General features: G+C 40.0%; 1 protein-coding gene and 1 long non-coding RNA gene across 3 annotated transcripts; both read right to left on the bottom strand.

The window, feature by feature from the left end:
* Nucleotides 1–391: 391 nt before the first annotated feature.
* On the bottom strand, nt 392–12,077 carry glsl (glutaminase like). Its single transcript, XM_039017730.1, has 21 exons — nt 11,452–12,077; nt 8,853–8,953; nt 7,438–7,505; nt 6,565–6,664; nt 6,157–6,298; nt 5,981–6,047; nt 5,755–5,867; nt 4,846–4,975; nt 4,613–4,677; nt 4,299–4,462; nt 4,028–4,086; nt 3,883–3,927; nt 3,695–3,753; nt 3,456–3,522; nt 3,265–3,315; nt 3,004–3,180; nt 1,866–1,997; nt 1,669–1,761; nt 1,154–1,215; nt 871–1,011; nt 392–606 (listed from the first exon to the last, which is right to left on the bottom strand). The coding sequence occupies exons 1-21, from the start codon at nt 11,475–11,477 to the stop codon at nt 510–512; spliced, it is 1,959 nt and encodes a 652-aa protein (XP_038873658.1). The 5' UTR covers nt 11,478–12,077; the 3' UTR covers nt 392–509.
* Nucleotides 12,078–13,602: 1,525 nt separating this feature from the next.
* On the bottom strand, nt 13,603–16,410 carry LOC120066740. Of its 2 annotated transcripts, XR_005478791.1 has the most exons (4): nt 16,052–16,410; nt 15,605–15,729; nt 14,954–15,065; nt 13,603–14,380 (listed from the first exon to the last, which is right to left on the bottom strand). It is a non-coding gene; the product is annotated as an uncharacterized LOC120066740 (long non-coding RNA). The 2 variants fall into 2 exon arrangements; XR_005478792.1 differs by lacking the exon at nt 15,605–15,729.
* Between the last annotated feature and the right edge of the window lie 739 nt (nt 16,411–17,149).

The raw sequence follows: 17,149 nt of genomic DNA, 5'->3' as shown, positions 1-17,149 counted from the left end.
CGTCGCAATGTATCAATGCGCTAAATCACTTCACGAGGTCTGTTGAGTCCTCGAACACGATTGGTTGAGAGCTTCTGGTTGATGTACATTAAAGTGCCGACGTTTACGTTGCATAAGGCATATAACAAAGCAGTAACATTTACACAAAAAAATCAAGTGGAACAAAATTACTGTTAAAGCCTATAAGTACATTTAATTGTTTTACAAAATATGCTATTTGTGGTGCATGTCAGGTGGCCTAATTAGCCTATAAAAAGGTAGGCCTATAGGCTGCTACTGTATATTCAACGATTAAAACGAATTAATGTGGATTATCTAGTCAACCAATTACATAAATTAACTACCAGGAAAAAGGAAAACAAAACACCCTAAAGGCTGCAGCTGTTTTACATCATAGAAAGTTTATTAACGTATAGGAATTACAACACATTTCCACATGTATTGGAAAATAATTGAGAGACAAACTTCTGTTTAGCGCCAACCGTTGATCCTGTATGTGCCTTTACTGCTCACGGAGTCACTGGCTGCTCTTCATATTTCTTGAGTAGTTGGGCTGCAGGTCCATGGCTGTGTCTCATAGCCTCCTGCATGGGTGTGTTACCCCATCTGTCAAGAGAACATGCCACAAAAGTGTGAGGTTATAAGTCTGCTGTATAAACTTAAAGCCTCAATAGCCTATGGGAGCTTTCACTCCTCGTGTCCTTTCCCTCATCTGCACTGGTGAAAGAACTGGACAGGTAAAACCAGATTCCTAGTATAGGTCCATCGTGTAGCACTCTAGCTTTCACCTGTCCTGCCTTTTCAGCTCACGGCAGAAGACATAGGGAGGTAGCAATTGAACTATTGAGATGCAGCCTTCTTAGTTTTTACCTGTCCTTGAGGGAGTAGTTGGTGCCTGTGTTCTCCACCAGGAACCGGATGACCTCAGAGTGACCCTCGGAGGCAGCCACATGCAGAGCGGACCTCCCGTCGTAGTCCACGGCATTCACGTCAGCCCCAGACAGGAAGTACCTGGCAAGAAACAGATGATCAAGTGTGTACATTTAGAAGATTATAATGCTTTTAAAAATACAGTGTCTCATGGCGTATCAATTAAAAAAAATTCTGTTCTAATGTATGCGAGAAAAATACATTCTAGTTAGGGCAACCCTACCTTCGCAAGGATTGTATGTCACCTTTGAAGGCAGCCAGTAAGATGTTCATGATCTGATAACCCTGTCAAATAAGAAGGATGTAGAAAGAAAAAAAGAAAAACACTTCATTTCTCAAATATCCCTGGGATAGACCTTGACAGTGAGTTTGATTCATCGTTAAAAGGTCCAATGCAGGCATTTTTATCTCAATATCAAATAATTTATACGTAACAATTAATTACCTTACTGTGATTGTTTTCAATTAAAATGGTAAAAAAATATACAAAAATAGCTTTGCTAGGACTGGCTGGGAGTGGTCTAACTGGAGATGGGAAAAATGAAAACTAGCTGTTATTGACAGAGGGGTTTAGAACTCTCTTTTTAATTGGTATATTAACTAATTTGCCACATGGTTGCCTCACGATGGAAATGCCAAAGCTCCATCCCACAAAAACAGGCTACATTTCATGCTTTCTTTTTCAAACAGCTCTTACAGATGCAAAGTGTTGTTGTGTAGATGGCCTCAAATACTGACCTCAGACTCTGCTTTCCATTGCCTGTATGTAAGCACCTGTCTGAATGGTGTTCGAATGTCAAAACTGTGTAGCTGGAATGTTGATATGAGTTCCTTAAAAACAAACAAAATGAAATAAATCAATGAAAAGCAAGGAAGAACAAACCACAATTATGCTATAAAAGGAAATTGTTAGAGAGTTGTGATGGTTTCAGAACCTCACAGAAGTGTACAGCCTTCCAGCAGTTTCCAAAGGAATCTAGGTCAGGTGACCAGCACAGCAGGCCTAGAACTCCTGGGACAACTGCCAGCATAACTCCTGATTTACTGGACTTGGCTGGTGCAGACGTCTGCAAAACATAACATTGATTATCATTAACCAGTGCTTAACTTGGACTGAAATAGGTACCGGTACTCATTTTGGGTGCCGGTACTGTTTATATTTAGGTGCATGAGTGCCACAATACTTTTGAACTAATATTTGTTAAGAGGTGCAGGAGCTCAAGCAGGAGAACATTTGAGGTGCCGGTACTCAGTTCCGGTAAGCTCCTGCCAATGAGAGGTTTCAAAGCATTAATTAAAATACATAAGTAAGACAAGAAGAAAGTATGAGATTAAATGAATGGCTAAATTTGCTTTACTTGCCCAAAAATGCTCTTTCATCTCACTGCTTCAAGCCTATGACACGTGTAGTGTATTTTCTCATCTAATACTCTCGTGACAGAAGTTAACATAAATGTACAGCAAAGAAAGATACAGCACAAAAACTGAGTAGTGGGACCGGGGAATTTATGTTACCACTACACCAGACCCTAGCACCAAATCAAATTGTATTTGTCACATGCACCGAATACAACAGGTGTAGACCTTACAGTGAAATGCTTACTTACAAGCCCTTAACCAACAATGCAGTTCAAGAAAAATAGTGAATAAAATATTTACAAAATAAACTAAAGTAAAAACTGTTACAAAAAGTAACACAATAAAATAACAATAACGAGGCTATATACAGGGGGTACCAGTACCGAGTCAAAGTGCCGGGGTACAGGTTAGTCGGGGGGGGGGTCAATGTAAATAGTCCAGGTGGTCATTTGATTAATTGTTCAGCGGTCTTATGGCTTGGGGGTAGGCTGTTAAGGAGCCTTTTGGACCTAGACTTGGCGCTCTGGTACCGCTTGCCGTGCGGTAGCAGAGAGAACAGTCTATAACTTGGGTGACTGGAGTCATTGACAATTTTTTATGCCTTCCTCTGACAGCGCCTAGTATATAGGTCCTGGATGGCAGGAAGCTTGGCCCCGGTGATGTACCCACCACCTGGAATTTCAATGATTGTTTTGAGAATGCAAACAAACCAACCTTAAAATTGAATATTCTGGAGTAGTCGTTCATTCCCGCCACTTGCATCATGGAGAGCATACTCTTTGTAGCCGAGGGCGACAGCACCTGGTCACCTGACAGAGGGCAGAGCCCCCCATTGGCTAACGAGGCTGCCATGGCTGCCCCTGATTCGCACGTGACCTCTGTGGAGGCACACTGACACACAATAAAAATGCATCAGAAACATTTCAATCTATATCAAAGTATCTAACTATGGAAATGAAATGGTCAAACATTTACCTGCAGCATTAAATCCAACGTGGCATTTATGTCAACGGTCTCCGGAAAGCACTGCCAAAATAAGATAGTGAACATTTTCAGGGCTAAAACAGTAAGAATAGAGAATTACATCTATCAAGTGTTCACAAAAAAACATTTGTATTACTACCTATTATTGTATTTAAAAGTTTGACGTGGAAGAAATTACTTACTTTCTTTTCTTGAAGGTAAAAAGATAAGGCATGAAGTCTGATGCTGTCCTTTCTCAAGCTCTGGTAACTGTATGACAGACAGACATGATAGGTCAGCAGGGACAAAAAAAGACATCAATACAAAAATTTAGCAAATTGCTAAGAACGAGAGATATTAAACTTTGGTAATAATCAATCTATTGTTAACAAGTTAGTTTGTTTGTAAAATATATAAATAAATTCCATAAATTGCTAAATACCTTGTGCAGTTTAAGTTTGCATGTTCCTTATTGCAAAGTCTTTTGACAGCATTCAAGACCTGCGGAGATGACATAAAGGTGGCATTGGTCACACCATAGTATTTGTGACTTGAAAGTTTAAAAAAATATATTGTAAACATAAACATAAGGATTAAAAACATATTTTTTTTGCCTTCTGCCTTACTTACAGATTCATACTTTTCCTCCTCCTCTGCACCAAGACTGGCAGCCAACTGTACAAAAACATCAAATTACATTTAACATCACTTGAAAATGTATTGGCATTATATTTTAATGCAAAAAGCCATTGGTGAGGGAGTGTGTGTATATTACCTGTAACAAAGATGTGGTAATAATGGCGCCTGTCTCAATGAGCGGACTGTGAGGAACTCCTGTGTAAAATATTTGTTTTTACATGATTAAAAAACGCATCCCAAGGACTCTATTAACATCACAAGCCATGCATACTTAAATAAAGGTTACATAAACTAATAATACAAAATACTTTGCTTACTGGATTGCATTTAAGTGGACTTCATGGCTCCATGGCTGTAATGCCCAAAGTCTTGCAAGCAGAAATAAGTAGATACGTGTTTTACTGTACCTTGTTTGGTGAGGGTGAAAGGAGAGTCATATTTTGAGAACTCTTCCATGCCCACATATCTGTGCACGTTGTCCACTCCGAGCTGGTCTATTGCAATGCCATAAACCAGAGGCCAGGATACTTCCCCCAGAACACAGGATTCGGCCCAGTCGCCTAAAGACAGCCTAAAAGACCACAGACAAGGCAGGACAAGAGGATTAACTTCCAAAAAAAGGATTCTCCGATGGTCTTGTTAATCAAATTAAAAGGACTGCTCTATATAGTCCCCAGTGATGTTGATGACATAAAACATAGTGACATTGGTTTTACGATACCTCTGACCATCAACCGTACAGACTGAGACTCCCCATTTTGCACTGTCTCTACTATCCTTCTCCTGCTGAGACAAACAATTAGTTTGTTTAGGCATTGTTTTAGCACATACCCACGCCAAGAGAAGTTTTCATTTCCTACAATATCAAAGGTAGCATTTTATTGCATGACTAAAGTAATTTGGGGCACATTCTTGAAGCATGGCTTCAAAACACCAGATGAAATTGTACCTCACCTTGACTGAAGACAGCTGTTTACATTTCATGAACAACTTTTGAGTTTCGTCGGTGAAGGTGGCAAAGTCGGGGATGACAAACCTTCCCTGTAGAGCTTTCAGAATGAGGGACACAAAGCCTGTAACACACCTTAGGGGGAAATTCAAATAACACCTTGTTTATCAGAGTCACTTTCATAACGTGATCAAGGAACACAACCAGTTTAATTGGACTGACTAACAGCTTCTCTAATGTAGTTGATTATGTATTTTGGTTCTGTCCATGATTGGGCTAATGTATGTATTTTTAACATAAGTGTACGTCTCCATTATCTATAGCAGGGTGTATTCAAAGTCAGGGGCAAATTGCAGTGGGGCCGGTAAATAAAACAAAAATCGAGTATATATATTTATTTACTTTTTTAAGTGGGGAACTAAATATTAAGAGTACAGATTATTTTATGGGACAATATAGAAACATTTTTGAGAAAGATAATTTGAAGAAAACATTTTTTATTGACTAAATGTATTTATTGGTTTTCTTAATTTTGATAAGAGATGAAAATATATTGAATTTAAAATTATTTGTTGATGTGAAAATCAAAATTTAATGATTTTAAGGTGGTGTCATTAGATTTGGGGTGGGATAGGGTGGGCAGAATTTCTGGTGGGAAAAAAATGGAGTCCCCGGAAATGCTGGCGAAGGAAATGGGGTCCACGCTGAAAAAGTTTGAATATCACTGCTCTATAAGGCTCTATTTGCCCAACTCTGCACATGCTGTTTTGTTTTAAATTGTAAATGTGAGTTTTGTTGCAATTGGACCCATAGTATCTTAACCAGTGTTAAAAAGGGCTTTTCTGTGTGGAGGAACCATCCTTTAACGTCACGGTCGGCCAGTAACTATGATTGCAATGCAGTTCTAACCTCACCTCTGAAAGGTGTTCCTGTCTACTGTTCCATCCTCATCCTGCAGTTTCCTCATATGGAAGTAGCAGTCCTTGATTCTGGGGTCGGATCTGTGTAGGCCTGAGCTCCACACTGTCTATGGAGGAAGAGAATGTAGTATACATTTTTTTCTTTGTTTGTCATTGTAGTTTATCTGTGTGGATGCTGCTTCATGTTCAAGTCTCTCTGGCAATAGCAATTACTAGCTACCTCAAAAAACTGGTTCATGCCGACTCTCTCATCAGAGGCAAAGCTGTCAAAGAGAACATCAGCAGCCCTGGAAGAAAATAATGTATTTCATCCACCACAGGAGGGCATGGTTAAGCAATAAGAACATAACTGGTAAAGACAATGTAAGAGTACAGGATCATTTGTGAAATACTCACGCCCTCCTCTTTGAGTGTCCCTGCGTGGTCTCTGTCCTGCCCACACTGAGCCAGGGCTGGGGAGATGTGGTGACAGGCCTCTCCTGCTCTGCCTGGGGCAGAGGGGGCCTCAGAGCTCCATTACTAACTAATGATGGCAGGCCTGTAGAGATAGGTACAAAAGAGTACAAATGAGGTTAGTGGTTGGGTGGTTCGGGTGGGGGTTACAAATGTGAGATTAATACCTTTGATTTTCTAGAGACACTATCAGTTTAAGAGATACATAAAATGGACTGTATTGTGTATTTGAGGATTTGACTATGCGGGTTATGCTAAGAAATGCAGACAACTGCATAGTCTCTTGTACTTCCACTTCACATGTGAAGTGGAAACCTACTTTTCTCTTCACACCTTCATCACTATCCTTACCTGTTGATCCAGGGCTCACTAAGTTGACAGGTCTCTGAGACTGGCACTGAAAGGAATTTCTTGGCATGGGACATGGAACATTCCCTGATGAAGCCGTATCCTTAGGAAATGAAAAACAACAAACAAACAAATGCACAGACAGATTTTGAGAGAGCAGGAAGTGGCATTCTGCAGTTATAGACTGGTTATATTTGAGTTTAGCCACAAGATAAGCCATTTTACCCTCAATCAAAGCTATAAGACATTATCTATGCCAAACTGTGACAAGGTAAGAATTTCAAAGTCTTAATCTGTGAGTCAACATATAATATCCACATTTTACTATATTCAAATTCACACATATCGGATGGACATTTCGAGCCTCATTTGACTGTCCCCAGACATCCCTTTAATGTTTTCAGTAATCACAGGTGCTCTTTAGTGAAGTACATTTTTATTGTTACCTTTCCAAGGCAGTGTGGGGGCTTCAGCAGTGACAAAGCATGGAGCGATTACTTTTTACTACTACTGCGGTTTCTAAATGGCCTCTGCTTCTGCACCGACATTGACTCTATTTAGAAGCTGAAAAAACATCCATCTACTGTACTTTTTCACTTCATCCTCCCTTTATTTTACTGTTCAGATTAAAGACTGTAATTTGATTCTGAATAACCTCTGCTTTGATTTATTCCATACCTTAGCTGGCCACCTTCCAATAAGACCCTGACAATGCAGAAATCTTGCTGCTTTGGCTTATTTGACAAAAGTGTGGGTAACTCCCCCACTTTGATCTAGTGAGGTGGGTGTATTAGGGTGACTCAGGGGTGTGTTGTGTGAAATAGTGATATCGGCGTGTTGTTTGTGTGTCAGATTCAGGCAGGACACAGCACGTACCTGGCTCTCAGCCCCTTTCACTGGCAAAGGATTCCTCTCTTCATGGGCCTCTGTCATCACGTCATTTTCTAAAGCAAAACAAATTACAAAGAAAAGGACATGAATGACAAAATCAAGGGTGTTTAGTTTAATCCATGTGTAGTTTAATCCAAATTACATTTGTTGATCTTATTAGCCATGTTTTTAGGGTTCCAAAAAAAGTTTACAAAGCACAGAATAGTCTATTATTATCACAACAAGAGTTGAGGAGAATTTTGTAACAAAGACGATGATAATAGTATCCCAAAATTATGATTAAATGTGCATTGTGTAAATTGTGTAAATGCAAACAGCCCTGAATGTAATGTGATACTATAAAGTTGTTTACTGTCAGAGTCCACTTTAAGATACAAACAGCAGCATTTTCCTGACTCACTATAAGTTCTTGCTCACAGAAGTTGACAATAATAAAAAATTAAACAATATTTCACATCCGGTCAAGTCCCTTCCTGAAATAACTCTCAAACCACAACATTTTAAAAAAACTTAACCACACCGCACATACCAACAACAGTAGATAAAATCGAAATCTACACAGGGTTAAATGGTTTTATTTTTAAGTTTTACTCTTGAGAAGAGAAGTGAAACACTCATTATGTTACCACACAGACAAGAGCAGTATAAATGCCATTCCAAGTATACTGTTTGACATCAGCAATTCTGACATATCTAGTACAATGTCATATCTTAACACAGCGTTTGGGAACATTGGCTATTGCTCATCAAAACGTGAGCAATAAAAACTACACACAAACTTTGAATAAACATATTTGTAGTTTTTGTCTCCAGTATCTTGTTTACTGGAGTTTATGTCTATACTGTTTGACTGGAACATCCCAGACAGAGGAATGCGGACAGCATTTCCCCTGAGCCAAGAATGGGGTAAAGAGAGGAGTAGCCTGTCTGAGAACACTATTACAACCATCTGTATAACATGTGGGTTGTGAAAATATCAGTCATGCATGCATATAAAGGTTAAATACACTGTTGCATGTTCATTTCTTTAATAAGACAAGTTATAATAAATACACTCATGGACTTTGACTGACTTTTGTGTGGAAATTATTTTACTGTTTTGTCAGATAAACAACCAGATCCACATCAACACATCTGGACTTGATTTTGCCTCCTTCTTTTCCTCGCATGTTGTCGGCCCTACAACAGTCCACATGCTCTGTTTTAATGACCGACGTCTGGTTAGAGTAGATCTTCCTCAGTTTCACCATCCCACTCAGCTCCTTATTATAGCACTTTGAGGCAACACCCACAATAAAAAGCCCCATAGGCCAAAAATCACAGGGGGAAAAAACCCACATCGTTAACATCGCTGAAACAGTCTCATACCCACAATTAGACGTCCCTGCAATGTAGCCTACCTCTCATGTCCTCCTCCTTATTTGGCTCCAGTAATTTGTTGCCGTCCAAACCTCCATACCGTTTCCTCCATTTGCGTCTTAGGGAAGGGGTTCTTTGGAAACTGGAAAAACAAAAGATTTCAGAATAGATGGTCATATAACGTTGTACATTTCTGTCAAACAATAGGATTGTTAATCTTGGCAACCAAATTACATGGTCTCTTTCAATAGGTAAGACAACAAAGTGTCACAACCAAATGAAACAAGCAAATGATTGACAGTTTGTCATTAATGGATCAAGTGAAGGACAATGAAAACCCTTGAATAGCACACAGTTTGTGGACACCAGGAAGAGTAGAAGTGATTGTAACAGAACAGCTAATGGTGATCAAAATAAACATCAAAATCAAATCAAACCATTAACTTGGTTCAAAACCAAGTTTTAAACAAATGTTGTGCCTGACTAACCCTGTTCTAAATGCATTAGGTCCTTAAAACTCCACTAAGACAAGTCTAGTCATGATGTGGGGAATAAGTGGAATGTCCGTCTCTATGTAGGGGAGTTATGACATGGTGAGCTATCATCAGCATCTCCACTTAAAGCAGCACCTGGGTTGCAGGTTGTCTTTGGTGTGGGCAGCCTGGCCTTCTGTTAACCCCACTGCAATGCCACGTCTCATGATAACATTCATGGAACGTGCAGCAAACAAGATGCTCAGATGAGACATGAAAATGTACCAGTTTTCCTATGACTAGAACATTTATAAAATGGTAAATATGTAAGCTATTGGGTCATTCCACAAAATGGGTGGCTTTTGCATCCTTTTGAAAAAAATGTAAAAGCCTAATATATTTTTAAAAAGTGCCCTTTAATATAGACCACATGGAGAATCTGAATAAAGAAACATTGAACAGCTAATAGTCAAATCATAGTGAAGGTTCTCCTCTTTTTTGACATTTTCTGGTGTTTTGGGTTGGAAAACTGAACGGGTCGACCATAACATTGATAGACAGGCTACAAATGTTTTAGCAATTACATTTTTTGGTGAAGCTTGGATTTAATTGCCACTCACTGTTGCGCACAATAATCTTCCATTCCCCCTGTCACAAGGGGATTTAGGGCTGATTTAAGATGAAATTGTCAACCCTGTTACTTTCTTTGGCACTTAATACCCACTGGGCACAGACGCCAATTCAACATCTATTTCACATTGGTTCAACATCATTTAATTCAAATGACTTGGAAACAACGTTGATTCAGATGGTAAAACATGTATTTTGACGATTTTGAACATGTGCCTTTATGACAGAATGTTTGAATTAGGTTAAATCAAACATTTTTGGGGGACCAAGTTCCATTTCTCAAAAGGCACCGAATTGGTTGAACGACCCTTCTGCCTTTCCTAACATCTGACTATATAGAATCCCAAAGTGGTGAAATATTAGTTCTTCTTACCATAGATAAGGATTATCCTCTGTGTCTTGGCTTGGAGTTTTTTCCATTGAGGGATGAGACTTTCACTGGATACTTGGTCCACAATTATTTTGTCAATGTCTTTTGTCAACTTCTGAGACGAATGCAACAGGGTAGCTCATGTAGGGATAAAACACATTTGAGAGTCTCCCTGCTCCTGCTCCAGCTCTGTGTGTGAGTGTGTGTTCTGTGTGTTATGCGGCTTGCTCTGAAGTTTCTGAATGAATGGGAAGAACTGAAAGGGGACCCACTGAGAAAGTGGGTGGGATATCTTAATTCAGAAGGAATTATGAACCACTCAACTGCAAGGAAAGGCAGTCATAGGTTTTTTGGGGGGTGGGATGGGTTAACATTATAGAGTTTGAACATGCTGAAACACCTTGAAATTTAAGGGGCACATAAGGACTGCATTTACAAAATGCTTACTTCAGAACCTGCAAGTTTCTGTTAAAGTTATATCACAGTATGTTATTATACTGCAGCAGTTTATAGGTAGCCTATTTCATAAATGCTTGTGTTGTGTACTGCTCATGAATGTGTTGTGGCTTATGAATTAAGTTATTATGTAGCTACACTACACAACCCTTAAATTTCAAGGTGTTTTAGCATGTTCAAACTCTGTTTATTCCTTCTGAATTAAGATATCCCACCCACTTTCTCAGTGGGTCCCCTTTCAGTTCTTCCCATTAAGTGATACAGAACATGTTGAAGTACACTAAACATAACAAGTAAGCATATGTTATGTGGGATAATTGTGTAATTAATATTCTGACTGTCTTTACAAAAAACAAGAAACCATTTAGTTAGTTTGCACTTTAAAATAAATTACACGAAATTAACTACCCAACCCAAGCAAAATAATTAAGAGCAACTTGAATGGAGGCTGATACAGCTGATGCAGTTCATGATTTGAAAACATGCGCAGATAAGGCGCAGAGTTGACACCGAATGAGACAAGTGTTGCAACGTTAGCTGTGTTTACATTTTTTGACCAACTGTGCCTTGAAGTTACAGGAGATTGATCAAAGAATGCACTGTATTTTCAATTGTCACGGACAACCCCGTTCTCTTTGTTTAACCCGGACACCATTATTTAAGGTGTTCCATTTTAGATAACGTTACTTTATCCAAAACCATGTCTCTCACCTTCTGTCGAAGACTGTCCCCATCATCACATCAGTTTGAGGGACCTTTTGCAGCAAGAAAATACGCTGGAAAGCATACAATGTCCGAAAAGACCAAAACGGTAGGGCTGTCCTAAAACAAGCACCATGTAGGCTATAGCTTTACTAGCCAGCCAGAGGTTTAGTTAAGATAATTTACTCAAATAATTTTCATGCATACCAATGGCTACTTACTAACAGTATTACTGTACGTTCTAAACATGTTGTGCTCCTCTCCTTTCCGCAGAATTTAACTGTAGGCCTATAGAAGCCGTCGCAGACACCTTCGTCTTCTGGGCAAGTAGCTCGAGACAAGAACAACGTGGTGCCAATTTCAGTGCACGCGAAGCCTGAATCTGAACTGAACGCGATTGCAGGTGTACACTTTTTGTATGCGGAACACTAATGGCAAAATAAACTCCGCTAGTAAAGACTAATTGAGTATTTAGTTGTTGTTTTTTACCCCCCCCCAAAAATGTTGTATTTATTTATTTATTTTACGTAGCTAATGTAGAATATGTTCCTTCCTAGTTGTGTCTATAGTGGCAGTAGGTGTCGCTATTGCCGCACCGCCAACTGATGGGCAGGCCAATGCGGAGCTTGTTCGGTATCTCTCCAAGGTGCTGGAGTTGAGGAGAAGCGAAGTCGTTTTGGACAAGGTTTGAGAGCTGTGAATGGACATCTCTGGATGCTTCATGATGCATGTTTATATACTGTGTTGCCAATAACAGAACAGTTTCAGGAATTTAAACTAAAATGTTTCATCATGTCCTTATGCCTCTCTGCAAGGCTCAAGATACTGAGAATATTGTCAAGGTGACACTAATTCCAGAGCAGGGGTTAGACAGGTTAAAGCAAGAGGCTTCTTTCTCTATGACATCATGGATGACTTTTTAGTTCAGGTCCTATGCACGTTTACAGTATTGGTTGATTTTAGACATCTATGGAAAACAGCTCAGATAATATAGTAGCCTACTTTATTAATCCCCAAAGGGGACATTTGTTTGCATCAGCTGATACATATGTAACGGATGTGAAATGGCTAGCTAGTTAGCGGTGGTGCGCGCTAATAGCCTTTCAATCGGTGACGTCACTTGCTCTGAGACCTTGAAGTAGTAGTTCCCCTTGCTCTGCAAGGGCCGCGGCTTTTGTGGAGCGATGGGTAACGATGCTTCGTGGGTGTCAGTTGTTGATGTGTGCAGAGGGTCCCTGGTTCGCGAGGGGACGCCATAAAGTTATACTGTTACATTGATGCTGTTGACCCGGATCACTGGTTGCTGCGGAAAAGGAGGAGGTCGAAAGGGAGGTGAGTGTAACGGATGTGAAATGGCAAGCTAGTTAGCGGTGGGGCGCGCTAATAGCCTTTCAATCGGTGGCGTCACTTGCTCTGAGACCTTGAAGTAGTAGTTCCCCTTGCTCTGCAAGGGCCGCGGCTTTTGTGGAGCGATGGGTAACGATGCTTCGTGGGTTTCAGTTGTTGATGTGTGCAGAGGGTCCCTGGTTCGCGCCCGGGTCGGGGCGAGGGGACGGACGTAAAATTAAACTGTTACACATACACCAATGAATGCAAAATTTGTGACATGCACTATAGTCAAGCATTCTACAAGGATTTTAACTGTATAGGCGTTAAAGAACCCTTGTTTACTGAGGCTTCCTCAGAAATAATTTGCTGTCTTATCATCTGTGACATTGTTTTTTAAAAGTAAAATATCAATCACAATGAGTTTTTCCTCAGGCATGGTTAATGATATGATTGTTATTGATGTATTATTTTCATACTGAAAAAGTTCTCCCAAGTTCCCACCTTTTCAGGCCATCTACCTTCAACTCATGAGGTATCTGAGGTATATTTTTTAGCAAATATCTTAGATCATTTAGCCTTTTTTTTCATGCTTTTGTTGCCCCTAAAACATATGTTATGTTTATTTTCTTGGACAGCATGTGGGTATTTATTTCTGTATCGAATTGCTGTAGTTGTGGTAAATGAAATGAGAGATTTGGCAATGGAAATGAAAATGTCAATGACGTCTGTGACTCCACCGGCCCTGTGGTGTGACAGCGGGATAAGGCAGTAAGCCTGAAACCTGTGCTTTTTATCATGCTGTGTGGATGAATGTTTGCTTCCCAGCAGGAATTACTCCAAAAGTAACCTTTATTTTGAATGACACTTCAACCATTACTAATGTAAATGGTACTTAGCCTAACATAAAATATGCAATACATTTTTCCAAAATGTCCTTTTATGTATGCAGCTGGTTACCAAAAAGTGGCAGGATGACCGCTTTATTGCTTTTTGGTTCCCAGATTGCCCCTGTAATTTTTATAATCTGATTGCATATCCCCATTACAGGTAATCCGTTACTACCCAACCTGCTCAACTCCAAAGGACCCAAGTAAGGGCCTCCAGCCATGTTAGAAGCGGAGCAGCTTTCCCACGTGCAGGTACTTCATACCCAGGGTCTTCCTCATCATGCTGGGCTCCACTGTGTTCAACACGTCCCGTCAATCTTCTCCCTCTCAAAGGCCTGGCAGTACTAGCCCAAGTTGAGCAGTCGCAGGCTGGAGCACACCTGTGCCACATTCAGGATCCGTAGATTAAAGGTCACCTCTGCTAAGGAGCAGAAGAGTGGGTGCCATGAGCCCCCAGAGTAGAACTGGGAATTGTTCTCCAATGATGGAGAAAGGGGTGGAAGTTTGTGTCTAGCTATTTGTAAATATTGTGGTTTAGGGGGTAGAGGTGGGGGTCTTGCTGCTTTTCTCTGTAAAGTAGGAGGCTCGTTGTCTCAAAATCAAGGTGCTGGTAGAGGTTGATTTCATCACCCTGGATCTTCAGGCTTATGTACATGTAGATTGGCTTCCCCTCCATTTATTCGTGACCCTTTTCAATCAACTCTAATTGAAAACGGTGATATCTGCAGAGGCAGACTAGGTTTTAGTTATTTTGAACATTCACATCTGTCATTTGCCAATTAGGATATTTATGTGCTACAACATCGCTAAAATGAATGGTGAGGTCACAAACAATGTATGTTCTGATACCACACTACAGGAGTCCCACAGGGATTTGTACTTGGTCCCCTCCATATTTAATTTCTGATTTCTCAAATGCAAGGAGACAGACTCCTATGCAGCATCCTGCATACATTTTTGCTTCATTAATATGGCTAAATGGCAAACTCAATTTCTCTAAAATTGAGTAAACCAGTTTAGTCCCAGGCTCTTCAACTGTGCCACACTCACACCGAACCTGAATAGAAGTCTTCTTGTACATTATATGGGAAATCAGATGTTTTTACAAGAGGACCGAGTACAAATCCCTGTGGGACTCCTCTGGGTCTGCTGTAGTGTGGTGTACTGATGCTATTGCTGATCCACACTTAGTAAATTGTCAACCACCATCACGTTCTAAGGTGAGGTATGTGGTCACTCACCAAAGGGAGGTGTAATGTAACAATATTTTTTTCATGCAGAGTGCTGCGGTGTACCTTGAAAGATAAAATGTTCCTGAGGCCCAGCTCATCGACCCCTCTGCCAGTGCAATACGCACCTCCTTCATATACATGGGAAGCACCAGAGGAGTGTGTCTGGAGAGGATTCCTGCATAACAACAACACATAATGAATAAGTTCTCTGAGACTAAATCTGCATTCTTTTGGACTCCATGCTAAACTGAATAGATGTATAGGTTACATATTTTCAAATGCAAAGTTCTCACTATTTGTGGTAAAAGGCTATATGACAAACGTATACATATGAGGTCACCATACAAATGACCTGCTGTAACATTCAGAGCAGGTTTCAACTAATGATAGATCAGATTTCTTTCAAAAGAATTCAATCCATGAATACCTTTGCTGCTGAAAGGAAAGCCCATTAAGAGCTGCTCCTCATAGGTGCGTGTGATTGTCAGTGTGTCCAGCCTATGACCTCCTGACAGCCACGGCAGGATGGGTGGCGTTATTTTTTGGATGATTGCTGGCAGTGGGTTGGACTCCAAAATAGCCTGAAGACTGATTGGTGGTCCTACTGTATGAGTGATTGCCAAAAAGACCCAGTTTGGAATAGTCCCTAAACTATCATCCTCAGAGTGGTCGGTAAGAGGTTGTAGATTCACCTCACTTAACTGTGCGACTCACCTTCTCTTCTATAATTTCTGATTATGTAGAAGGCTACAGTGGAGATGGTGACTGGTAGGGACTTTCCCGTGTTTGCTCTCAAACACTGCTCTCTGCTGGCAGAGCAGGAAGTGGACCAGGATGTGCTTTGGGACATTGGGGTGGGAGGTGGTAAAAAACAAACTACATAAGAGCTGCACTTCGTTTCAAGTGGTATTAATACGTGAGTGGCGAGATTCTTTCATATACTCTCAGTAGAAAAGGCATTGCAAATCAGAACACTTGAAAAAGACAGGTCATCTATTTGCAAAGTTTACAAACCTACAGTACAGTATTACAATACAGTCAATTTTTAGAAAGATAAAGTATTAAGAGACATTAATTATTTGAACCTCTAACCACTGTGCTAAAATAGCTTCAGGCAGTTGGTAATATCACTAGGTATCAAAGGAAAGAAATCACACTCACTGTGCTTGAGCTGATACTGTCCAAGATTATATTCTTGATGTCCCCAGTGTAGTTTGCTGGTGTCCATGTCCATTTAAGCATTCACTGGGCAAAAACAATTGGGGAATTTAGAATGTTCAGGAAGGTTAATCAATGATTAAGCGACTTAACAGATTTCCCAGCTCCATTTCCTTGTAACATTTGAAACTCTAAATACCTGTGTAGCCCTGCACTATAGGTAAGCATCACACTCAGCTATCTCAGCAATGCTCTGTGACTCTGTAATGGTATTGACTTTGACTTATTCCACATTTTGTTGTGTTACAGGTTGAATTCAAAATATATTAAACATATGTTTTTTCTCACCCATCTACACACAATACCCCATAATGACAAAGTGGAAACATGTTTTTAGAAATAAAATATATAGTATAAATATCTAATTTACATAAGTATTCACACCCTTGAGTCAATACTTTGTAGAAGCACCTTTGGCAGACATTACAGCTGTGAGTCTGAGTATGTCTCTCAAAGTTTTCCACACCTGGATTGTGTTTTAGGTTACTGTTCTGCTGAAAGGTGAATTAATCTGACAGTGTCTGGTGGAAAGCAGACTGAGCCAGGTTGTCCTCTAAGATTTTGCCTGTGCTTAGCTCCATTCCGTTTCTTTTTTATCATGAAAAACTCCCCAGTCCTTTACGATTACAAGCATAGCCATAACATGATGCAGCCACCACTATGCTTGAAAATATGGAGAGTGGTACTCAGTATTATGTTGTATTGTATAATTTCAATATTCCTTAATCTCCAGAACTCTCTAGTCCTCTAGCCTCTTAAGTCGCCCTGTCATACTATTTTTTTATTTCACCTTTATTTAACCAGGTAGGCCAGTTGAGAACAAGTTCTCATTTACAACTGCGACCTGGCCAAGATAAAGCAAAGCAGTGCGACAAAAACAACAACACAGAGCTACACATGGGATAAACAAACATACAGTCAATAACACAATAGAAAAATCTGTATACAGTGTGTGCAAATTAAGTAAGGAGGTAAGGCAATAAATAGGCCATAGTGGCAATGTAATTACAATTTAGCAATTAACACTCGAGTGATAGATGT

The sequence above is a fragment of the Salvelinus namaycush genome, chromosome 21 (assembly GCF_016432855.1).
Source record: "Salvelinus namaycush isolate Seneca chromosome 21, SaNama_1.0, whole genome shotgun sequence".
Taxonomy (NCBI): Eukaryota; Metazoa; Chordata; class Actinopteri; order Salmoniformes; family Salmonidae; genus Salvelinus; species Salvelinus namaycush.
Note: the sequence above shows the minus strand (reverse complement) of the source record. Positions and strands in the feature narration are given on the sequence as shown.

Bases quoted from the DNA above. Each gene is read 5' to 3' on its own strand.
- glsl (XM_039017730.1), bottom strand. From the start codon at position 11,477: ATGATGGGGACAGTCTTCGACAGAAG. The intron at 5,868-5,980 runs GTAGCTAGTAAT...CTTCCTCCATAG, and splicing joins GCATGAACCAGTTTTTTGAG to ACAGTGTGGAGCTCAGGCCT. The intron at 4,678-4,845 runs GTGAGGTACAAT...TGTTTGTCTCAG, and splicing joins AACAGCTGTCTTCAGTCAAG to CAGGAGAAGGATAGTAGAGA.